The sequence below is a fragment of the Micromys minutus genome (assembly GCF_963924665.1).
Source record: "Micromys minutus genome assembly, chromosome: 33".
In the NCBI taxonomy this organism is placed as follows: domain Eukaryota; kingdom Metazoa; phylum Chordata; class Mammalia; order Rodentia; family Muridae; genus Micromys; species Micromys minutus.
Window position 1 is genome coordinate 8277906 of NC_137968.1, and position 25721 is coordinate 8303626.

Below are 25721 nucleotides of genomic sequence, written 5' to 3' on the forward strand. Positions count from 1 at the left end.
AGAGTTTACTCAGAGTCAAGCTGATAGTGGTATTGAGTGACTTCCCATTAGGATAACTGTCTTTACTGGGTAAGAGGTAAACCATCTTCCAGACAATCAATAGTCAGAAAAAAATGCAGTGAAGTAAAAAACATTTAGTTTATGGAAAATGGTTCTTTGCTTCAATGACCGATCATCAGTATCAATGACTTCAAAATGAGCTAGTTTCACTCTCCCAACATTCAAAATCATAGTTATGTTCCACTGAGCTGTTATGCTTCGAACCTAACAAAAAATACCATATGAGGATAACTATAGATCTGCCAAGAAAATTTATTATGTCCAACTTAAATGACTTTAAATTGAGAAAGGAAACACTCTACTTAGTCATATAATGGGCAAGTATTTTCTTAGAAAAATTATAAATCTATTTCTCTACAATACAAGCTCTCTGAATTGAATAACCCTGTGTTTTGCCATGATCCTGAAAGAGGAATAAGTGACTGGCTGAGTAAGAATCAAAGAGTGATTTTCGATTTTTCTGGATCAGGTTACAAAGTTAGTGCTGCTGAAGAAATATCAATCTATTTAGCCGAAATATAAATGTTTGTATATATGGTGTTATTTGAAAAATGGCTCATGTCCAAATTAAGACTAAGGGTCAAACACCTCAAGATAGAAGCTAAACACAGGCCCACTGGTTGACACGTTGGCTGTGCATGTGTCTCCTTCCTCTCTTGGGAATTTCGTTTTGCAGTTACTGCAAATGAAACTTTTGATACCAAGCTAACGAATACTGAGCTAACAGATACCAAAAAGTGTGCATAAAATTATGTTCATAATAAAAATAGTCCTTACCTGTTTTTTTCATGAATCTTCAGAATTTCATTAGTCTGTTGGAGAAGTTGCTTCTCTAGCTTGTATGTTGATAATGAATTCTCCAACAGCTGTATCTCAAGTCGGGATGTTTGATTTAGTACCTTGAAACATTTTTAAAATATGAAATTTCAGTCACAAAACAAATAGCAAGAAAGCTCTGTGCATTTAAATTTTGTTTGCTTTTAATATTTTTCAGAATAACTTAAGCATATGATGATCAATCTAGCAAAGACTGCTTTGTAAGTGGAGATACAAGTCAGAGGTGAACTAAGTTCATTTGTGTACTCCAATTTTTATACCCTTATATCCTAAGGATAGTATATTTTGCAAGCTTCCTATATATTCTGTCCCACATTTATAAGGGTAAGGTATGTTATTAATACAAGGTCTTGATATTACAGGTCATTTAGAATTAAGAGATGTATAATACATACCTACTCAGGCCTATCACCTTACTAAATTCAATTAGAAACCCAAACAACTCTTGCAATCATCTGGGGGAGATATCTGACCACACACTATTGGATGGCTCTCGTGGAAGGATGTTCACCCACGAAAACTTCCATATACTAACTCACTTTCATGACAGTCTCATCTGTTGGACATGTCACTTTATAGATAAGGACACTGGAGTCCAGTCTCATCCAGATTGGAGATCTGAGTTTCTAACCAGGGACTTTGAGTCTACAGGTTTGCACAGCAAACTGAGAGGCTGTAGTCCGATGATTATTGGAAGCCTCAATATTCAAACCTGATTGCTAAGAAAACAGATTACTATTATATTTTTACATCCAATGGTCAGAGTCTTCAAAAAATTATCATGAAGGATCCACACTACTAGTCAGAGGCTAAAAGAATAAAAGCTGGTACTTATACGCCCAACTCTGCCATTCTCCAAAACTTGGAAGAGGTCTTTAAATGGTGTCAACATTTACCCCTCTCTTTCTTTGCACTAAGGATGATTTCTTTTAAAGGAAGGAGAGAGTTATATTGTTTTTAAATTCTCCTTAAAGTATTTAATATCTTTCCACCCATCATCACATCCTTTGATCAAAGTTTTCCTTGAGAAGAGTTTTTGCAATCTCACTATTAAGTACAAGGTCCTGCCCTACAAGTGGAAGTGTTGGTGTGTTCTTCCACTGCTGTACCAGGATTAAAGCTGGGATTGGATCTGGTCCTTTGGAACACTCTGAACTTCTTGCTTGAGCTATGTTTGCAGGGGACTGCAAAGCTCATGGGCTCTGTGTTAGTAGTAGGACAGAAAAGGAACTAGGTTAGAGTTGAGAGACAACAGCTTCAGATACAAAATTTAAAGAAGGGCTCCTCCTCACCTAGGCAACCAAGCTAAAGTACATGTTATACATTTGTAGGATATTTTAGAGCACTGTTTTTTTTTTTAATTCTAACATATCCCATAAATATTAGATGAAATCATTATTATTAGTCTTTGGATTGGTTTCAAATCCATTTCCATAGAAACCATATACAAACGAATCATAACAAATTAAGTATTTCAATGTATAATAATGTCATTTTCTACTCCCTTCCTAGCACCCCACTTCTTTCTAGGCTATGAACAGGGTAAGGCAAGTAAAACCCCACAGGACTGGAATATACAATTGCGAGGACTATATTTACTTTATGATTACTTCTTTGTTCAGTGTGATCTTAAAACCTTATCAATAATGCATTTCCTGAATACATATGAACTTGGGGAATTTGAGAGTATGCATAAGATCTGCACAAGTTCCAGACAGACAAAGTCCCAGCACAGAGGATGAGAAGTATGTGTGAAACTACATCCTGGTTACTGCCATTTGATGCTTGTTGGACAAGTACATTTTCTTTCATAATGTGAACCTGGTAGGTTGAATACACTCAAGAATGGTCCCTATTCCCATGAGTAGCTGTACAATCCATAAGTGCTCTCAATGGGAAAAAGTGAAAACCTCTGAAAGCTGATCAAGGGAGATGGGGAAGGATAGTTGAGGGAGAGGTGGATATGATTAGAATATATGGTATAAAATTCTCAGGGAATTAACACAAGTATTATTTTGAATTATAGTCCTTATCACTTTATTTAAGGAAAAATAAAATTTAGTGCACGTTAAGACTGAAACTACATTCAGCAAGTATTTTATCCAGGTCAGCTTTTGGTTCCTTTGTTTACTAAATGACCACTTATAAATCTTTGAATTGTGGAGTGAATCACTTTTGTATTTCTAGGTGATGACTGGAAGGAGAAGACACTCAACACTTACGTATGTATGGTACACATACCATCTCATGGAATAAATACATTGTTCACAGTTCCATCAAACCTCTCTGAGAGCACATCACATTGGTTGGTTTTTGTCAACTCAACATAAACCTAGACTATTTGAGAAGCATGATTCCTTTCTTTTCACTATTTTTATTGATTCATTGTGAAATTTACATCATGTACTCTGATCCCATTCATCTCCCTGTCCCTTCATATCTACCCTCTGCCTCTGCCACCATCCCGACAAAACAAAATTTTTAAAAAGTCAAAATGAAAAAGAAATGCTTGAAAAGCTATATCGCGTGCGCGCGCACACACACACACACACACACACACACACACACACACACGCACACACATTTTGGCTTTTAAAGAATAATTCACACCCTTCTCCATGTTCTCTGGAAGCAGACAGGAGTCCTTATCTGGAATTGACATTTAGGCTGCCTATATCTAACTCTTGTAACTACTCCCAGTATTAACCTGTCTTTTTGTTCTCCTTTGCCTCTGGTCTACACTATGACAGAGCAAAAATCCTCTCATGAAAACAAGTCAGGTCATGGAGTTTTCTAGGATGAATATGCTAATGGACTTTCTCTGCAGTTGGTTTACATTTGTAAGGACTTAGTTTGGTCTTAAGATATTCATACTGTATGATTCAAAGTCTCCTAGCTCTTGGATGTCACTTCTGTCCCCCATCTGGCACACCGTGCCTCACCCACTGTCTTTCTGCCAATTCAGTTGGCTAAATCCTTTACACCTCAAGGCCTTTGTACCTGTGCTTCTGTCTGGCTGAAATTTCCATCCTATCCCGTGTGTAGAGTTAGCTTGTTTTCATATTCAAGACATGCTCAGGAGTTGTTCTGGCCATGCCCAGAAAAACATCTACCTCTGTGTTCTCCTTCAGTTCACCCCTCTTGCTTTACTTCTGTAATCTCCGCTATTGAAGATGATCCTTCTTTATCCATGCTATGTTTTTCTGCCACACTACAATTATACAGGCCTTGCACTGCTGTGACCAGGGTCCTGTGGCACAAAGGCATGCACACTGGATTATTTAACTATGTTTTGGAAGACATGTCAGCACTACACAATGGGCTGTTTGCAAGCGAGATACTGATCATGAAAGGTAACAGCCTCATATGCATAGTTACACCCTTACAGGCCAAATTTAAAGACTTCTCAGACATGGAAGAAGAAAGTAGACCCATCTTAGAGATCCAGGCTAAGTGCTGGTCAATGTAATTTTAAGTACGAATGCCAAGCTCTTCTCTTTTCCCATCATCTTGACTCTATTGCTGGTTTATTTCAAGTCACTCCACTGATGTTTTCAAACAGGCTTGAAGTTCAAATCTGGGCATGCAAGGGAACTGTAGAAAACTCTAATAAACTGACCCCTGCCTTGCTATGAGTCTATGCAACTCACTCCTGGCAATAACTAAAGTATTCCATTAAAATGACAAAAGACATTTCCCTCTTAGCTTAAACACATCCCAAAAGTACATCTCTGGGAATAAAGAGTGTTTAAGAGGAAAGGGGGGAAAGGAAGAAAGGAAAGAGTGAAGAATAAATGCAGTACGTCCCCAAGGACCAGTGTCAAAGCTTAAATTTCCCAGAGTTCTCCATAGGCTGGGGAAAGTAAGATCTGAACTGGAGGATTTATGTAGCTTAAAAAGCTTAGCTCTTTCTTTTAAAGAGAAGGAAGTATTTGCTTTCTAGAGGTAAGGAATTTCAGACAGCCTCTTTTAATACTTTTAAGAGTGTTTAATTTAAAATCCACACTAACTAAAAGGTAGTTGTTGAAAGAGAATACAGAAACCAGTAAAGGAAATCTCTTTTTGCAGCTCTTGGAATTGGGACCATTGATTTACTGTGGTTTGTTTGTTTGTTTGTTTGTTTAATTAAAAAAAAAGGTAACAACATATATATAATTAGATGCTATGAGAGGGTAAAAGCTATTTAATATATAAAGGAAGAGCTATAAATTATGTGCTTTGCACTATCACTGAAGTGAAGTTTTGGTCAAAAAGGAAAAAAGGATGAAGAATTTCACCAAGGGTTATTTTTTCTCTTTGTAGAGGGAAAGTGAGCCTCTGAGATGGAGTGGTATGGTCACTAGTACCTGCCCACATCCACAAGCCTTATCTTAGCAAGAGCAAGATGGTGATTTGTCCTCCTGCCTCTTGAGATGCCATATGAAGTGATCAACAATTTCACCCTCCTTCTTAACTCCGGAAATCCTCTACGCACGTGACTTCTAGTTTAAAAAACTACAAGTGTTGGAGTTGGAAAAACAAATCAAAAGGCATGCCAAATAAACACTCAGGCAATCCCAGAATATGAGAGATGATCAAACGGTTGGCTAAGTAGCTTAAATATGTTCTTCATAAGTGGGGAGGGGGGCCAGAAAGCAAAGGACAGACCCGAGTTCAGTGAGCCTGTCAAACTTGGAAAACAAATTATCTGCAAAATTCCTTTAAAAATTAAGGAAATGTGGAGAAGTATTATTAATGTAGGTCATAGTAATAGATATTTCATACTATATGAAAATTGTAAAGTATTTTATTTATGTCATGTATGTTTATATTAACCACCCATATCAGTTTGTAATGTTTATAATAACCTTACTATATATGAATATTTATATATTGAATACTTACATATGCTATTTATAACCTAAAAAGAAAAGTCATATTCAGGCCCATCAGCTAAGTTTTCATTTATATTATTACCAACACAGCCTTGGGTTAAAATCCAAATATATGCCAACCAGGATTGGTTAATTACATAATTGGTACTTATTGAGGGTTTGATAGATTTTTAGAAAAGAAAAGGGAAGGAAATCCTTACTTTCCAATTAACATGTGTTTGAAGAGCTGGTTAGAATTTTTTTAGTCAACAGCCAGATAGTAAGTAACTTAGCCTGGTGAGCTGTCATTATTTGGATGTAAAATGTTCCCAAAAGGCTCATGTGTTTGAACATTTGGTCTCCAGCTGGCGATGCTGTTTTGGGTAATTATAGAGCCTTTATGGGGTGTGGCCTCAGTGAAAGAGATGGATCCCTAGGGCTAAGTCTTCTGGTTTGTAGCTTGTCCCAGTTGTAGCCTTGGAGCCTTCTGCTTTCTGATCCAGTGAAATGTGAGAGTCCCCAGCTTACACACCCACAATGTGGCCTTCCCCACATCATGAATTTTGTACTCTCAAACTGTGAGCCAAACTAAATTCTTACTCCCTTAAGTTGGTTCTGTTACATATTTTGTTACAGTAACAGAACGGGGCGGGGTGGAAAACCTGATATATGGGCTATATTGTCTTTCCGATAACTGTGTGTATGACCACCCTGCTGTGAGAACAGTAATACAGCCACAGACAACATGTATGGATAAACCATATGTTGATATAGCTTTAAGAAAGAACAGCCAGTCAGGTTGAGCTAGAATTGTCTGAGTCTTCTAGCAGTGGTTTTTGCAAATTAATTACCAGTGTATTTTCCTTATGAGACCCCTTTGCTAATTTATTTCACTATCATTTCAGATAGGTCAGGTTTTAAAGTTTATTCAGTTATACCCTCATCAAGAAAAACAGCCCCGTTTTTAGAGCCAGCCTTTGACAGCAGACATGAGAAGGAACTGATTGTTGCCTAGAGAGATGTGTTCTTTCAACAGTCTACTTCTGAACTGCTCTAAATGTCTAACTGTGCTGTTGTGCTCCAAGCAGTCAGAGTGCTCAGCGACCACTGAGAAGCAGAAGCGAAGCAGGATTAAATGTGCAGGGAATTTATTAGAATACATGTCGATGGAGGGAAACCAAGTGGGAGGAGCCAGAGACAGCCGTCAGATTAAGGTGCAGGCTTTACCCCCAGTGAGGAAGAGAGCAAGGGGAAGGGGTATTCAATGGAAGTCTTAGCCCTCAAGATAGCTGTAATTATATGCAAAAGGCCATGGGAAAACTTTAGCTAAAGTCATGTGTCAGCAAAGTCCTGAAGCTCCTGGGAAAAACGTTAAGTATCCTGCCACAGTGAGTCATTGCTTAGAAATGGCTGTTGAGAATTGTGGTCTCTGGACCAATACCTGGCGGGTTTGAGAGTACAGCAGCTGGGGAGTCACTGTTCAATTAGACTTCCCACACCAGCAAACTCAAAAGATAGGTCTAAATGTGACAGAGGGTGAAAAGGGGGGGGGGGGGGTCGGTGTAGAGACTTTTTAACCCACCTTAACTCAAAGTCAGTGGACACACGGACTGCTTTCGGTGTTAGGGCGGGGCTCAAGTCGCCTTTTGGAACGTCTTGCGTCATGGAAATATGCAAACTCCATCTGTTCCAATGTGATTAAATTCTGTTTCTAATGCTATAGTGCTGGAACTTATTGGGGACTGGAGGGAACCTGAGATAGCTGTGTAAAGCCCTTCCCTAGAGTTGACACAGCTGGCAGCTGGCAAGGACAATTGGTAAAATCACTGGCACCTGAGAGAATGGGGGGGGGGGGAGGTACCGCTGGTCCCATAACCAGCAAAGCCCTGGCATCTTTATTAAAATTAAGAAACTGTCCGTAGGGCTAAGAACATTGTATCTGTTTTCTTGCTCTGAGTTAAATCGTGTTCTTCTTTTGCACCCATTGATATAATCCCAAAAAACCCCAAGAAAAGGCAGAAGCACAGGAGAGAGATGTATAGATTTTTGACACTTAACTGCTTAACTTTAAATTCTCACTTTAACGGCCAAGAAATTCTTTCAACCGAATCAACTTTGGGGATCGCTCTTGATATCTTGTTGCCTCGTCTTCCAACAACGAATAAAGACACTACCTACTTTGCAGGTGTGTTAGCTGACACTAGTTAATATGCCTGTGAGACCGCTTAAGACCAGGTCAAGGAGATGATTTAAAAAGTAGGACTCAATTTGGTTTGTTGATCTGATAAATTCCCTCTAAGCCACATTGTCCAAGGACAAAGTGGTGAGATTGATTGGCGGGAGGGGCACATGAATAATTCATGATCCTAACTCCTTCAGGCCAAAGAGAAACTAGAAGGAGAAGGGATGCTGGCTGATGCTAAGTCTGAGCTGTGTTCTGCAGAGCACTGGGGACAGAAAGGCTTTCTCTGGTTTTAATTTCTCATTCTCACCTCCAAGGCTACCTTTTTGTTTGTTTGTTTGTTGTTTGTTTTCTTAGATGTTCTCATCTCGGGATTCTTTTCCGGATTGGATTATAATGTTCATTGTCTTGGGGGGGGGGGATCCTTTATGTCCTGCAGCAAAACCGTGGCCCTCTCACCACCTGTGAAAGTGCCAATCTAGAGGGCCAACAGAGGACTAGTAAGTGTTAAGTAGCTTATCTTTATAAGATCATCATGTGAGAGGCCGGGCACAAAGCACGGCAAAACCCTTGCTGCGTGTCCCTTGAATCCTGAATAGCCTGAAGTCAGTGCCCATGAAAGCAAACTGTAAACGTGTAAAAACCCAGTTAGGTGCACATCAGAGCAAAAATCCCAGCACAAAGCTGGGCTGAGCAGAAGGCTCCTGTGGCTTCTAAGTTCTGAGAAGAAAATCATGTAAAGGGGCTGAGGGTTCAGTATTCCTTGTGTAAACATGACTCTGTGGCATGAATAGGGTGACTTCTGTGGTTCGGTTGAAGCAATGTCCTGTCTCAAGAGTTAAAATATACGCCATGTGGATTCCCACTTGCTTAAGTTTGGGGTATAAACATTAATGTTCAGCATGTTTAAAGGATGAGGGAAAGATTGCAAGTTTTTGCTTTGTAAATCAAAATAAGGCTCGTTGATACTTCTGAAGGATTTGTGAATATTTTTGAGTTTATCTATCCTAAAAATATCCTTAATATATCTAGTAAACTTTAATTGGCCTTTGTGATGAATTTTCACTCTTCCAAACAGGGAGTTTTGTTTTCTTTTCATTAATCGCCTTCTCTGTATTATCTTTCAGAAAGTACACGTTTCCTAGTCTTTGGGATGTAGAATAAATTGTTACATTTAAAAACTTGCAAGCCAACACCCTTTTCAATTTGGAGATTAAAATATTGATCTTAATAAAAGTAAGAGTTTTTTTCCCCTACAACTCCAGCACTTCCTTGACCAGAGAAGAATCAAAACAATACCAGGAAACATTTTGTAGTGGCATAAAAATAAAGGTCTGTTTGGGTGTGTGTGTGTGTGTGTGTGTGTGTGTGTGTGTGTGTGTTAGACACAAGTGTGTAAGAGGTAAGCATTCTACTTTAAATAGAGAAAAACACAATTTTCTTGTGTGTAATATAGGAAATCAATATTTTATAAATCAGCATGCTTGCTTTATGTGATTTTAAATGAGTCAATACATCTCACATTGTTCACTTATGAGAGCTAGTACCTACTTCTATTTCCTGTATATCTGATAGTGCTCTACAAAAACAGTTTTTTTTTTTAAATCTAGGCAATTCTTTTCTCCAATGCAATCAGCATTTACCTCAGATTTCATTAGCTGATTATTAGAATCATTAAATCATTACTTAGTGAAAGACACATGAAGAGTTCAATAACTGTGTTAGTAAGAGGGATCAGCACCTTCGCTACCGTCTTTAAGTGGTTTTTATAAATGTTTTTGTTTGTTTGTTTGTTTGTTTTTTGGTCTTGGCCACCTGTATTTCATACAAAATGCTTTATCTATATGTAGCATCTTTTCTACTTCTCCTTAAATATCAACGTATGATCTATAATATCACTGATACAGATTAAATAAAATAAGAATAAAAATAGCCTACATGGGCCATATTTACACATGCAAATTTTTAGCTGTGGTAGAATTCAGCTCCATTGGAATATCCCTCCCCCAAGTTTCAGAATGCTATTACACCGAAATCACACTAGCCACATTAAGGACACTAAGAGATCATCTTGTCACACTGAAATATGACACTTGCTAATATATTTAGGATGGTGATCAATTAAAAGCATCCTTACATCCTACTGATTTGCATATGCGGAAGTATATGCAGATTCATGCAGATTCCTGCTCAGTAGACCAGAAGTTTTCCTTTCAACTCATGGGATTCAAAAGGCCACTGAAGCTGCCACTGTCACTAATGCATTACCAGAGATAAAGCAGGACAGGTCAGAAGGCTTATCAATAGCCACCACGTGACTGGGTTTACACTCATCATATCACAGTGGTAGCTGCAGTGTTTATTTGAACTCAAGGCTGATTAGGTTGTTTTAGCTGCTGTCCTTTTGCAAACACACGCAGACCTAAATATATTCACCCTCATTACGGCATACATAGCTCGTCAAACACTCACTGCTCTTATTACCAATAAACAAAAATGAATGTTTTTTTTCCAAATCTCATGCTGACATGTGCTCTGTGTTTATGGAGTAAACTGAAGACTAATTCTAAAATGATCCTCTGGTTGAGTGTGTGACTCTGGCCCTGGGGACATACCTGGGTCTCAACATCTGTCAGCTTTCGGGTCTGCTCTGCAGTCTGAGACAAGAGACTGGTTCCTATCTCAAGCATGGTGGCCGTGTGGTTTTGAACCGCATTCTGTTGTATCTGGGCCATCTCCGACTTCATATTTTCCACAATGTAATTCTCAAGCTGCGAGAGATAAAGGACAAGGCATGTTGGATTATAAGTAAAGCCTCCGTGTTGGGGCACGCAGTATTTACAACGACAAAACAAGACACAGCTGGCAGGGAAGCCATCTGGCAGAGAGCCTCTGCATGTTGGGGAGTTGAGGAATGAAAGCAGAAAGCACACCAATTCAACTGCTAACCCACTCTGGATACACACACACATACACATGGTAATCACACATCATAATGAGAATTTTCACTTGAATTCCACTCTCCTGGTGTGGATATGATCTCACTTAACCCTCATGGCGAAGACATGAATGAGGTTTTTGGCTCTCTTCCTTTCTCTCTCTGTTTCTGTCTCTATCTGTCTGTCTCTGTCTGCCTGTGTCTCTGTGTCTCTCTGTCTGTCTCTGTCCCTCTGTCTGTCTCTGTTTCTCTGTCTGTCTCTCTCTTTCTTTCTGTCTGTCTCTGTCCCCCTGTCTGTCTCTGTCTCTCTGTCTGTCTCTCTCTGTCTTTCTGTCTGTCTGTGGTCCTCCCCGCCCCCTCCCCTCTGTCTCAGCCAAGGAAACAGAACAATAAACCTGTGGTTACCTAGACAGGATGCAGGAGACTTAGCAAACAAGCTATAAAGGTAAATCTTGTTGCTTTAGTCTTTTGACACTATCATGCAGACAACTCACCTCAGAATCCAGCATCCTGCCTTTGTTTCGGGATCATAAGTAAAAGCAGGTCACAGTGGGAGAAAAAAACAAGAAGCTGGAAGAGGGCAGGCACCCATGAGTGTGGGGGGGGAACCTTGAAGACTCTGAAGCATTAGCAGTGTTCCCCCCACCCCCATATACTGCAGACCCCAAGAGCTAGCTTTAACCATTCCCCTTGCTCCTTTGAAAACTCAAAAAGAAGGCATTCAAATTGCAGTTCATAAAACACCATTTGCCCTTCTTGCCCTGGGTAAAATTGATTCCTTTATGATACCATCTCAGAAAACAGAATGAGCATTAAAAAAAAATGTAACCATAGGGGCCAATGAGAATTAGGAAGTGAGCCGCTATGGGGGTGGGAGGGGGGCTTGTTAGGCCCCTGGGAGAACAAAAATGCATAGGCATTGCTTGAAGAATGAAGAAGCCAGGACTTCCTTGTCAGCGTGCTTACCTCTTCCCCCACTGCTGTGTGGTGACTGCATTTTATTACCTAATTTTTCAATGAGGAAACTACATCCTAGAGACATCAGGTCCAAGGCCACACACCACACACACAGTCAGACTTGGGCTTGAGCATGGAACTCCTTAACTCTCAGACAAACCCTTTTAAGCACTTGGAAGTTCTGCCAAGTCTTACTTAGCAAGCTGACTTTGAAATCATTAACAGCTATGTGATTTTTATTGATTCAGTGAACTATAATACATTCATACTGTAAGTTCTATAGCATCATTATTATGCAATAAATAGAGTCTTAAGTGTAAAACCCTCAGAAACTTTGGCAGTTTCCTTTCTAACCCCAGCCATTGCATATTTCGACTTATCTAACTTGACTCTGGTCCAGAAGAGAAAGACTGAAATCACTTACATGATTGGTGATGAATTCTGAATTTATATTTTATCAATATAAGTCAACCCTACTTCGTTACTAATGCAAAATATATTCTAAAAATATCTGAAAGTTACTTTAACAAAATAAATGGCCTCTGAGCCAAACCCTGGGTTCATTGTTATTAAATTACCTCATTTCAGCAACCGAAGGCTCAGATAAAGGGGGAGTCTCTCATATTGGGTTCCATGTTCCTAATGATGGCTCTTCCTTGCCATTTGGGGAATTATCTTTGCCTCTTTGAAGAGTTTGTGCTTTGAGTAGAGTTAGCCCATCATAGTTCCCAGAGTACGTTCATGTTTGAACCTGGAAAACTCCAGAACTTTGCGTTTCGTCTACCACACAAGTTTCTCACAGATGGAAAAATATAATAAGCAGTGCCATTAAGGCCCAGTTTCACAATACTTTACAAGAGAACCTCCTTTGCATCCGAGATTCTTTAACTAGCAACATAGATCCGTGGTACCGCAAGAGGTCTAATTCTGCCACCACCAAAACCAAGCCAGCCTAAGTAAAATGGCAACCTAGGGGACAAAAGAACATATAGCTAAGAGATGGAGGAACCAGGTGATAAAGATAGAAGGAATGTTCTCAGACCCTGTATCAGGCATGTTTTTAATCAGATTGACCTTTGGACATTCACTTGTAAGTTGCATGATCCAATAATTTCCCTTGGGCAGCCAAGGTATTTTTTTTTCCTTCAATCACGTTGATTTATGTCTTAGCATAGTCAAAAGATTATTGGCCTGTTACATTTGATAGATGAGTAGCAGAAGCCTCTAACGTGCACACATTAATAGTATGATCCGTTGTTGTCCAGGAAATTTGGGGCTTTTATGGAAACTCTATTGAATAGCATGCGAGTTACCACTGTGAAGACAACAGCCATTGATAGCCAACATTGATCATCTGTCTCTTACATGGCAAGCCCTGGATTAACCCCTTCTCGTTACAGGATAAAATCTTAAAGAGTTAAACACACAGAAATTTCCTGTGCTTTGTTGTTTTAGAAGTGGAACAGTGAAAGCATGGGAACCCTAAGTAACTCACCTATGATCATTCAAACACATGTTTTTACTTTTTATACTTTGGGTTGGCATTCTTAACTGTTATCTATCCAGACAGAGCTATCTGGGGTCCTTATATACTTTACATGTAACTCAGAATCCTGATTATTTGTCAAAACTACAGAAGATTTTCAAAATGTAGATGACATAGAACATTCTAGAAAGTTTAACAAGACAATCTATATTCTACAAACTGCCTTATAGCAGATTCCTGATTCAGCTGAAGAAGTGCTTCTTAACATGTTATTCATGGAAGAACCTTCTGCATGAAAACTGTTTGGAAAAAGTTTGTCTTCAAAGAAGGAACCAGAGCAAGAATGTAAAATATTGGTGACATTAATGCATTGTTTTAATTCAACTGATTGATAAATAGGAAAAGGGCATTTTCATTTTAAAATGTGATTTACAAGCTATCTCAACATTACATTGTTCATGAAATGGGGAGAGGGGTAAAAGAATTATTAACTTAGGCAACCAAGTTTGTACTAGTATGTCAGAGTTCACAGTTTCAAGTAGCCCAAATGTTATTTTGATTTTTTAAGTAAAATTTCTTCCACTTCTGAGAAAGAATGTGCCAACCAGTGGTCTTCATTACATCATTTGCTTGGTAATTATAAAATATCAGATAAAAAATATCTCTTTTTTTTATACAATTTTCTTACCAAAAACCGGTTCCCAGTGTTTATGTTGTTAAAGGCATGAAAGGGATGAGGTGCTCCAGGCATCACAGAGAAGGACACACTGGGGTTACCTCAAGGTTAAGCTGCTTTGTGATCCTATTGCCTGGTCAAATGTGGACCAGTCTTCACTACTGAGTTTCTCTATCAACTGCAGAACTTTAGATCATCAAATCAAAATGACTGTGTCATGACAGTGTCTATCACAAACACGGGGAGCCTCCCCTTTCAGTTATCTCTGCTGCAGAAGTGAAGTATACCCCCCACCCAAACAGAAACCCCCATTAAAGTGGCTGGGATGCATATAACTCTAGTTAATTATTTTTTAATCAAATGGGGACCCTATATCAGCACTAACTGCTTTTGACTGCAGAAAGTAATGGCACTCTTAAGTAGCAAAAACCAGATGCCATTGATTTAAAGGCTGAGGGGGAGGCTGAAGTCAAATATACAATGTGTGATGAATAGGAAGCCTGCTTTCATCTTATCTCTAAACATTCCTCTAGATACGGAACTGTAAAAGCCTTGTCCGTGCTCCCGATCAGCCACGTTCAGGAGGGATTTGCAACAAATTTGATTGTCTTCATATATCCTCCAAGGGCTCTAAAATACATATATTTGCAGAAAAATAATGGTCACATCAAGGCTTAGTATTTTACAAACATCTGAGGGGTGGGTTTAAGCTGAGAAGTCACTAACCGCAAGAGCTGATGGATAATGTGGAGACACTCGAACGATAAAGTTGTTTGGTTTATTACTACTCTCAGTGTTGGCCTCGAGAGTTTTATAAAGAATGGTCCAACAAAGGAAGAATATGGATCAAATAATGAAATAAAAATCAATGATATTATCAACCTAATGAAATAATTGTTAGCTTTAAAAATGATTTAGTATTTATAATGAACTTCCACAAAAAACAAATCCCTCCTTTGATACATCTACTAACCCTACAAAGAAAAGCTGGGTTCATTTGCTTGGTGGAGAACCAGAGGCCTTCGGTAACTTGATAGAAATCAAAGTGAGCAAGCTACTTTATTTCCTGATGTTCTTCTATCCTCAGAATTTTACTCACTGGTCACTTGCTAAATTGGTTGACTGCATGATTAATAATTAATTGATTTACTGGTAGTTCGTGAACATTCATGTTGGAGGGTGATGGTTTTCACCCAAGTTTCCTATAGAGGCAGCCCAATGAATTGGAAGTGGGTTGAGAGGCCTCAGCACCAGGGATCTGGAGAGCTTCATTTATTACCTGCATTGATGCAATTGACATGTTATGTCTGTTCTGCCCATTGCATTATTCACAAGCTATGTAAACCATACCAAGAGAAACAGCATCATAAGCTACTCCTGAATGAAACTGTTTCCAAGATTTATCAATATGTAACTCATTTAAGGCTCACGATAACCCAAAGGGTGCTATTCTCTTAGTTCACTAATGTGAGGAAGGAAATGCAGCGTGTGGCGGCTTAGACTCAAATAATATGTCGATGGTTGAGCAAGTCATTGCCTTGAATGAGGGGTGGAATAGTTAGCAGGTTTCACTCTGTGAGTGAGCAAAATAACCACACCCCTCAACAACCAAAACGCACCAACACTATCACTGACAAATTATTTAGAACGTGCTTTCATGTGAGGAATATGTGAAATGAAAGGCATAAAAATACTGAGAGAGAACTCATTCAAGACAATTATGGCATTTGCAATTTAAATAGTGCCCAGGGACTGATGGCTGTTATAACCTAAGAAATAAAGCAGTTGGAGAAAAGCATACTCTCTAGTTAGCTATAAGATAGTGGGTAGTATTTTAAAAGAGCTTTTAAAAACATGTCTAACATTTTAAAACATTTTTTAAAAGTCAAGGTTATCAGTCATTTGGAATTGCTTTATAAATTGCTTGCCTGTACCCAGTGGCTGGCAGAGAAAAGAGGTAGGCTATTTTGCATTGCGACAGCCATGAGCAGAATTCCTTAAAAGGCTCCAAATCGTTAATTCATGACCATGAAAAGGAGAGCCTCAGTGAGTTTATGATATTTCTTATATGTGTAATACATTCTTTAGCATGCTCGGCTTCAAAGGATCTCTTCAAGTGACGTGCACAGAGAAAATAATTCCTCTATGTAAGTCTTAAGAAAACAATATTTTAAATCCTATAAAATCTGACAAAGGCATGTTGGCTTAAAATATGTTATAGATTAAGTGGACCCTCGTTGAAAGAGGGTGCATATGGTACTGCTCAGTTATGGCCAAATAACCATGGAACAAAATAGATGAGTAAATATGAGAAAACAATAAAAAGGTAAGGCACTTCAAAAATGCCTTAAATGTTGATGGTTTTATCTAATACCATCATTTCATAAATCAGTGGCAATATTGAAAATTCAGCTAAATCCAGGTTTATGGTATATTAAAAAGAAATGACTAGGGGCATCTGTATTATTTGAAGGAAATTCTGCTATTAGGTTTCTGAATACACAACTTAAATTTTTACTAAGGTTAAGATAATTATCTTCCTAGCCCACATATATATTTAGCTAACATCCAAATCAGGTTCTATCCTCTCGGTTGTTGTGTTGTCCTGGATCTTGACATTAAGCCTGTTAGTATCTGAGTCCCTTAGGATAAGAAACCACACTTTATTCACACAGGGTGAGATATTCAAGTAAGTTATAGAAAACTAAGTGGCAGAGATAATTAGTGTCAGATACCAAGTTGCAGACAATTGATAACTGGGAAAATAAGTCTTATATTTAAAAGTCGAGTCAATATTGGCTCCCATGTTTTTGGCCAACCTCACATGTCATATTAAACCCTGACTTCTTGGCTTGCTTTATGTCTTCTGGTTGCTGCTTTGAGTCCCACATTTCAGAATGTCACTGTTCATGGTCTAGGCTCAACCTTCGCTTCCTGACATAAAGCCTTCCGGGTAGTTCTCCGTCGTTGATCCCTATGAACCCATTGATTGATTCTAGGCATCATTCCATGAGCAGCAGAACAAAAGCTGAACTCAACAATTCTTCCAGGTAATTAGAGTCCATGTTAGTTCAGTGTAGTTTAGGCATACGTGTGATAAGCATGTACTGTGAATTAAGTCTATGCCTGACTTCACAAAGACAGGCTCCAGCCCAGTGGCAATCAAACATGCACAATATGGCCAGAGCTTACATTTGAGCATCTATACTTCTTCCTCTAAACATACTTATACCTGCCTACTGCGAGCATATTCCTAGCTACTTGTATTTAAACTGTAAATGGATATTAGCTATATTACCCCACAAAGGTGGAATAGCATATTACTGAGACATTAGCAAAAAGATTTCAAAGAACACCGCAAAATCCTGATGAACAGGTGCTCTTGTAAGAATTTTGATGATAGATATTTTAAATAAGGAGTTTTGTGCTTTTGACAGACAGTCATTCTCCATCACTATAAACAAAAGAGAAGTGACCTGGGCCCAGCCACGTTTTACTGTCTTAGGACCCCTTTGATACTCAGCTTCTCACACCATGAAAATATCATAGTTCAAAAATTAGTGTCTGCTTAATTTTCCTTCTATATATTTTCAAAGGGTGATGATATGTGAAAAGTATCTTAAGCCAAAAAGGAGTGAGATATCTGGAGTTTATTCTAAGTCCAATCATTGAATTACTCCACAACTGAGCAACGCATCCAAAGTAGTTGGGCATTAAATCTTCATCTACACAAGAGAAGATTACTGAGTACTTCCAACTTCCCTGCAGTTCTCACTTTCTTTAGAACTGTTAGGTATGAACCTGTTCAATTTCAATTAGTTCAACTTATTACTGAAGAAAGAAGCAGGGATGTATCCATTAATATCTATAAAGCATGTTCTACCATACAGTTCTTGGCAGCACGGAAGCCCCAGGACCAGAAACACAATAGAAAAGCCCTATGTCAACTCTTCAGAACAGGCACCATTCAAAGATAAAGAGGAAGAACATCTGAATCTCTAAATCCTTAGGCACCGTTCTGTCCAAAAGACATATATTGTCCTTTTCCTACACGATTTGCTTGTCCTTCTGTGTTTTTTTCTTTCAATGAAAAATACCACTACACCTATCCGTTCTCTGAGCCACGGGAATCCTTTTGTCAATTCTCGGTTTTCTCCAATCAATCTTTGGAAGGTGGCCTGGGTCTGTGCTCCTATTTGCACACTCCTTACATTATCCCTTTATCCTCACAGCCTCCAGAGGAGGTCAGACTCATCATTTTTCTTCTAGATCTGTTAATGACTACATAACTGGTCTCTTGACTCCAGATTTGTTTTCCTCAATCCATCATCCACAGTGTAATCACAGGGGTCTCTCTAAGCACAAACTTGGCCTTTTCATCCCAGGCTTAAACTCTTTCAATGGCATCTGCTATCTGTCAGTCAAATCGTATCTCTTTAATCGGTACCGACATTTTTCATTTGATTTCATAGATTGATTAAATTTGTGTATGTATCATATGTGGGTGCTGTATATACACACAGAGCTGTATGATTGTGTATAGAAGAAAAAGTTGGCTACCAGAATGCATTCTACCTTGTTTCCAGAAGACAGTGTTTTTCATTGAATTTGATGCTAAGCAGCAGCTAATAATCTCCAACCATCCTTCTGTGTCTGCTCCTTACGGCATTAGAGTTATAAATGTACTTGCAACCAAACATAAAATCCTATGAGTGCTGAAGATTCAAACCAGAGTCTTCATACTCCTACAGCAAGCATTCTATTGTTTTCAGGTTATCCATATTATTGTTTATTATATATTAATCTGATTTATTTTATATTCGGCCTAGTAAAAAGTGAAACACATTTTGAGTAATAAAAAAAACAAATTATTTTTTTAATTTAAAATTTTTTTGTATTGGTTATTTTATTTATTTACATTTCAAATGTTATCTCTGTTCCATTGTATCCCTAACATCATAATAGAAGATTCTTGATCCTCTGAAACATTTTTTCTCTTCTCACCTCAATCTTAAGCTATAATTTACTAAATCTTCAGGCTATTTAGTGGTCACCAAATATTAATTTGTTATGCTCTACAAAATGTTTTTGCAAAAGACCTTGACTAAAATTTTTGGTCTATTGTACTTCCTGTTGACTTGAGGTCGGTCTTGTTGTTTAAGACACAATTGAACTTTCTCCTCTAAGAACTCTTTTAGGCACACAATAGTACACAAGTATGAGACAAAAAAACTCCATAAAAATACCATGGAAATCATTTTGCTTTTGATCATCTACTTCTGGGCATGTGGCCTTTTCTTAAATGTGGTTTATAAACCCAGGAAGACTTTGGTGGAGAAAAATAATCTTTCCTTTGTTTTCTTACAAAGTGGTTGTCAGTTGGAGATAGCTTCTTGGTTAGGAATGGAGAATGAATCCACTTCCCTCTCTCAGCACCACGACCATGTCTGTCTTCAACATGGTCTGTTCATGTTACCACAATCTCTGGGAGTTCGTATGTGCATCAATCCTAATGTGTCTGGAAGACACTATTTCCTTGGTGTCTTCTATTCCATTGGTTCTTGCAATCTTTCAACCTCTTCTTCAGCAGAGCTCTCTGAGCCTGATCCCATTAGGACTTAGTCTTCTAAATGTCTCTTATTCTACAACAGACATGAAGTATAAATATACATATACGTATGCATATGTGTATGGGTGTGCCTATGCGTATGCATATACATGTGTATGTGTGTATGCATATATACATGTACACACATATACACATATTTTGCATCATACATATGTATATGCATATATGTGTACACAATATGTATGTATATAATATATATATGTGTGTGTGTGTGTGTGTGTGTGTGTGTGTGTGTATAAAGCCTGAGAGGTTGGAAGTAAGAGAAGTCAGGCTCTGATAACACATAGAAAACTCTGCTTGCTAAAGCAAGTTGACTTTCCTAACCAACTTCTAGAATTTGCTTTTCCAGAAATCCAGTAATAAATCAGCAAGAAACCAGGGCATGCCACTGAGGCCACATATGGAGAAAAAGAACTTGATGGTGGAGTTTCTTATTATTCATGTTCAACATTCAAAAAGATGTTTTCCATATTTTCAAACATGCTAAGCATAAATGCATTCACAGACATACATGCACGTATTTTTCATTTGCATGTTTTCTCATACTTCTGACCTATGCATATATGACTCTACATTTATGTTTCTTAGGCTCATTTCTGTGTAGTTTTTGTCGTTGTTGTTATAGATACAATGAAAGTTGTAAATATATATTTCATTTGTAATATTTGCTGTAAAATTACACAAATTCAACTCCTGTGTTTGATGGTGTGTCTGTTTGCTCTTTTGGAGTCTTTACTTTTTGAGAGAAAAAAACATGAAGTTTGGTGGGTAGGGAGAAAACGAGTCTGGGAGAAGTTGTGGAAGAGGAAAAACTGTGATCAAATATATATTATATGAAATCCTCAAAAATTACACATTAAAACCATCTGAATTATTGAAAGATTACATAGTAACACATGAATATGTACAATTTTATATAACCATTAAATACTTATATGTTAAAACCTATAGAAAACTTAATTGCTACAAGTGTCGGTTGTTCATCTTTAGAGGCAGGGAGGCCCAGAATTCTACCTAAAAACCTAGCAATCTGATACATGAACTCTGAGTTTATATTTAAATGAAAAGAAAGCTGAAGAACCACAAAATAACATAGCATGCCTTGTTTTTCTAACAGTTACACATACAATACCAAATACATTTTGGTTTCCTTTAACAAAAAAGCAAAATATCTCCTGTGAACAGCAGACCACCCATGCAGAAAATAGGTTATGGAGATAGGAAGGTAAAGTAGACGCTACAGAAAAGTTCTGTTTCTAACATTCAATTGCTACACAAAACATTCCTTTCAGATGATAAGTAACAGAAGTGAGAATAATTGTAGATTGTGGCATTTTTAAGGGAAATTCCCTAACATGCAATATTTCTGGACCTCCTGTGAAATTTAACATTCAGTATATGATAGTATATTCTATATAAGAACATAGCCTTCATTTCGGGATTTGTAGATTTTGTAATTACTGGCAAATAGAAAGTTACCATCATTTTTGTTTGGTATTGAGTATGAAATTTAAATGACATTGGTTCTTGAATCAAACTTCATTCTAGTACAGTCTCTTTGTTCATCCTTCTGACTATAGAAAAATTCTCTGCTACTCATAGTTTTTCTTTTCATAAAATACATCTGTCCATTTGTTGTCTTTATCATCCAAGATGTATCTCAAATATCAAACTTCAAATCGCTCTTTCTTCAGCTTATACAGGCAAAAGAAATGGTACAACTGTTTGTGCCCATGTATTTATGTGTTTCTTCCTACAATATGGGATTACTTAACTGGACTTGCAATAAGCCTACACCGTCATAAAACTATCAATGATATTACATAAGAAACATTCCAAGGCATATTGTGTGAGGTTCAGCTATTTTTTTTTTCAATTATATTCTTGGGTAGTTCATATTTAATTGCCCTTGGGAAAAGAGTATGAAACTGGCCATTTGAAGAATAAAAATAGGATAATGATTGCTGACATATCATAAATAGAATAAAAATACACAGTTTTCTCACTTTGATCAAAAGACTGCAGACCATAGGCATCATTTATTCATTCACACAGACTATCTGGGGCTCTGGGACTGGTTGATTCCTAGTGTACTATTGGATATGAGTTCAAGATGACACCGTGAGAAAGCATGTGTGCATGTACACAGGCACACATATATACATTCATGTGTACAAAGACAGCCAGATGAATACTTTTAATGTTGCTCATATGTGCTCTTGTATAGGGCTGACCCATTTAGATTAGATGACCTAACTGGTGCTCTTTCCCGGAGAAGGTTGATAATACTTCTCTCAGTAACAATTGTCTGTGTAGCCTTTCATCTAGAAGAAGGGTCTTGTGAGATTCCCCTACGATGTTGGCATGACCAGGGGATGTCATATTGCAGCTCAGCTTGAAGTATCCTTATTGTTGGGATCTCATGATCACATGCAGAAGGCACTATCTCACAGCAGATGCCCTGATCCCCTAGCCATTACAATCTATCGATCTTTCTAAATTCTTATTCTGTAATCTTGGAGTCTTGGGTATAGGGGTTGTTTTATAGAAGTATCACTTTGGATTTGGCATCCCGGGGTTCAGTTGTTCGTACTTTGAACAAAGGTGGAATTCTCTTATGGTCTTTTTCTGCTTAAAAATAAGCTTCTTGAATGGGAGATGGATGAGAGCTATACTTATCTGTGGCTATAAGTAAGTATTTAGAATATATTTAGATATTATGCTAGTTCTCCATTAGAAGCATGACCCAACCAGGTATAATAGTTGGCTAGATTTATAGTATCAGACATATGTTTGCCACTACTGAGTGGATCTTAGGACTAATTAGAAAGCTGCTGGTTGCAACAAGATATAAATGTGACTATTGATGGGTGGAACTATTATTGCTTTTCTCCAGTGTCCACTTGCATGTGTCTTTCCAAAGTATGAGCTTGGCCTTAGAAAAAAGGCTCCCACATGAGATGTAGCATTGATAGTATGATTCTCCTGATAGAACTATGTGCTGACTTCAGAAACAGGGTCTTCCTTCATGGTCTAGAAAGCAGCCATAGGCAATTCCAATGGTTTATGTCATGTTGGGAGTTTCCTTCAGTCTCATAATCAACAGCTCAGAGAAAGGTTTTCATGTCTGGTATTGGAGCTTTGCTTATATAGCCTGCAATTCTTACAGAGTGCATCATCAACCCATGTGGCTTAAGTACATTCATACTATGTGCTCATGCTTTTAAATAAGCATAAAATTGTACGGGCTTTTTAAAATCCTTAGTACTATGTATTCCCCTCCTCCTCCTTTCTCTGTATTGGCTTTCTTCCCTAGAGATACTTTAAAAATCAAATAGTACTCATAATACATTACATGGAGCTACAATATATTTAACAAATGTTTCATTTTGACATATTTTCTTTGTATATTTTATCTTTTAGTAGAAAATAAAACATTGCATGGATGACCAGAATGTCTTCCGCTACTCAGCCAGAAATAATCTTTATTTTAAAGTTCAAGTTGGCTTTTTACTATGCAAGTACATAATCAAAATAATACACCCTAGTGAATAATATGTTTTTAATAATTATAAAAGTATTATTTGCATGACTGATTGTAAGTTTCTTTCAAATGCTTTATTTTTGATCAACATTATGCTTTTTTGATAGAGTAAGCACATTAGTTATATAGTTGTATAATGAGTTGAAAAGGTTTTGACTGTTAATAAAATATAGTTGTAGTCTGACCCCTCTGGAGAGAATCTCAAAGCCCTTTGGGTTTGTGGTAGGCTGAGCTCTATCTCAGATACAAGAAGGAACACATTATTTCTCAGATTCTCACAAAGCCCCCAGGACTTCTTCTCTGAGGGACTGAAAGAAAGCGGTATGATGAATCTTCCCCCATTTAAAAACTACATCTCAAGAATCTGAATGAATATTTTTATTTTTGGCAAATAGCTATTTCCCAGAGAGAGCAATTAAGGGTTGAGAAGAAAAGAGAAACAAGTTACCAGAACTAAAAATTGATTCTATAGTTCTTCTCAAACATAAATTACTACATTAAGGCTTTAAAATAACCACAACCACAACTATAAAGACAGTGTTCCCAACTTCCCAACATCTTAAGCTTCTATTGAGACAAAAGCCTAGATTTTAAGGTCCAAAGTAACTGAAAACTACTAGGTGTTTGTGACTCAAAGGAAAGCCCATTTCTACTCTCCATAATAAGCAGTATACAATGTGGTGTATTTAGCATCGTCAAAGATATGGCAAGCATAGTTAAAAGCACATTTGTATGCACTGGGAAAAAAAGTTGTGAACAGTGCCCATCTCTTCCTACTGCAGGAAGAAGTGAATTGCATTTTTTTAACAAATGGTTTTGGTATTTTCTATGTTTCTTATAAAGGCAAGAGTTTAATTTTTTTATTCTGAGATGAGAACCGAGAAAAAGGAGGGACGGAGAGATGGAGAAAGAGAGAGAGAGAGAAGAAGAGAAGGGAAGGGAAGGGAAGGGAAGGGAAGACAAGAGAAGAGAAGAGAAGAGAAGAGAAGAGAAGAGAAGAGAAGAGAAGAGAAGAGAAGAGAAAAAGGATCAGATGTGCTCAGAGTGCCTTCCTTGTTGCAGTGGCAACCACATATCCTTCTTGAATGATTTGTAGGATGAGAAACCGTGGATAGCTCTGCTGTGACCAATGGGCAAGCTCTCCTCCTCCCTGCCAGTGAGCTCTTCTACAATATCGCCCTCCAACTCTCACCACACTGATTCTTTACCTTCACAAGGAAATACACATACACACACACACACACACACACACAATCTAAATAGCAGAAACAACTTAAATTATCTCCACTGAGAATAAATTTCAAGGGTCAGACAATGGCTAGGTTTTTAGGTATTATTGCCTTATTTTTAAAAGTTTATTATTTTATGTATACAGATATATATGTGTGTGTATATCATTTGTGTTTGTGTGTGTGTATGTGTGTGTGCATGTGTGTACTAGTCACACAAGTCAAAAGGTAGTTTTAAGGGGACTGGTACTAGATTGAGAGACGGTTATGGACTTCCATGTGAGTGCTGGGAGTTTAACTTGGGTCTTCTAGAAGAGCAGCCAGTGCTTGGAACTACTGAATCACTTATTTAGCCACTCGCTAAGTCTTTCACTTCTCTTCCCAGCCTTCTGTTGAACAGATGTAGCTGTTACCACAGTCTGACTGGAGAGGAGAAGCCCATTGTCATGACCATTCACAGCGTTCCTGTTACAATCATGGCTCCAACTCAAGCCTCTCTAGAACCCACATCATTCATCCCAATCTCAGTCCCCAGCTCCTTGGTGAAGTATGCATATATGTTAGTAAGTGTGTACATATGTATGTATGTATGTATGTATGTATGTATGTATGTATGTATGTATGTAACAGCCATTTTATGTTACCCAGATCCCAAAGGCAAGTAATAAAGTATCCCAACTGTGGGTAACCGGCTTCCTACAGGAAGAAAACGAAAGTCATTACACTTGCTTGGTCTTTTCGGGAACAATACAAATTTCTCTTCACTAGTACCCTACTGAAAGAATAATTAGATCAAGATATAAAGATACAGTAGACTATTCGGGGCCTTCAAAACACAGCATAAATATGCAATGCTACTTCACGGCAAGATGACTTATTCTTTCTTCACCAGTGTAGCCATATGCTATTTTAGTTACATTAATTATGCTTGCTGAAAAGAACCTGTGCTTTCTCTCGTCCACTCGTTTAAGAAAAGATACCATCGGGAGTGTGCACGTGGTTTAATATCATGCCAGTTCTCCAATTCATTACACCATCACTCCTCAAATAAACGTGAATGTCAAATAAACACTTCGCAACACTCATAGAAGTACTTACCCGACCAGAGAAAGTATTCCTAGAGAAACAAACCTCAGCCATTTGATTTTTAAAATTGCCCAGCAAAATCTAATCAACAATCTTTTGTTTTAAAAACTTTTGTCTTTACTTAACATTTCAAATGTTATCCCCTTTCCCAGTTGCCCCTCTAGAATCCCCCTATCTTACCCCTTCCTCCCCCATTTTATCCCCCCTCCCTTGCCCTGACATTTCCCTACACTGGGGCATCAAG

The 25721-nt window shown here is 37.9% G+C and overlaps 1 protein-coding gene across 3 annotated transcripts in view; it reads right to left on the reverse strand.

The window, feature by feature from the left end:
* ANGPT1 (angiopoietin 1) overlaps nucleotides 1-25721 on the reverse strand; it is a 233435-nt gene that overhangs the window by 89341 nt on the left and 118373 nt on the right. For all 3 annotated transcript variants that reach the window (XM_080909347.1, XM_080909346.1, XM_080909348.1), the window contains exons 2-3: nucleotides 10548-10703; nucleotides 838-959 (exon numbers count right to left, since the gene is read on the reverse strand). In XM_080909347.1, coding sequence (XP_080765473.1) covers nucleotides 838-959; nucleotides 10548-10703 — 278 coding nt within the window. The remainder of the gene's footprint in view (nucleotides 1-837; nucleotides 960-10547; nucleotides 10704-25721) is intronic.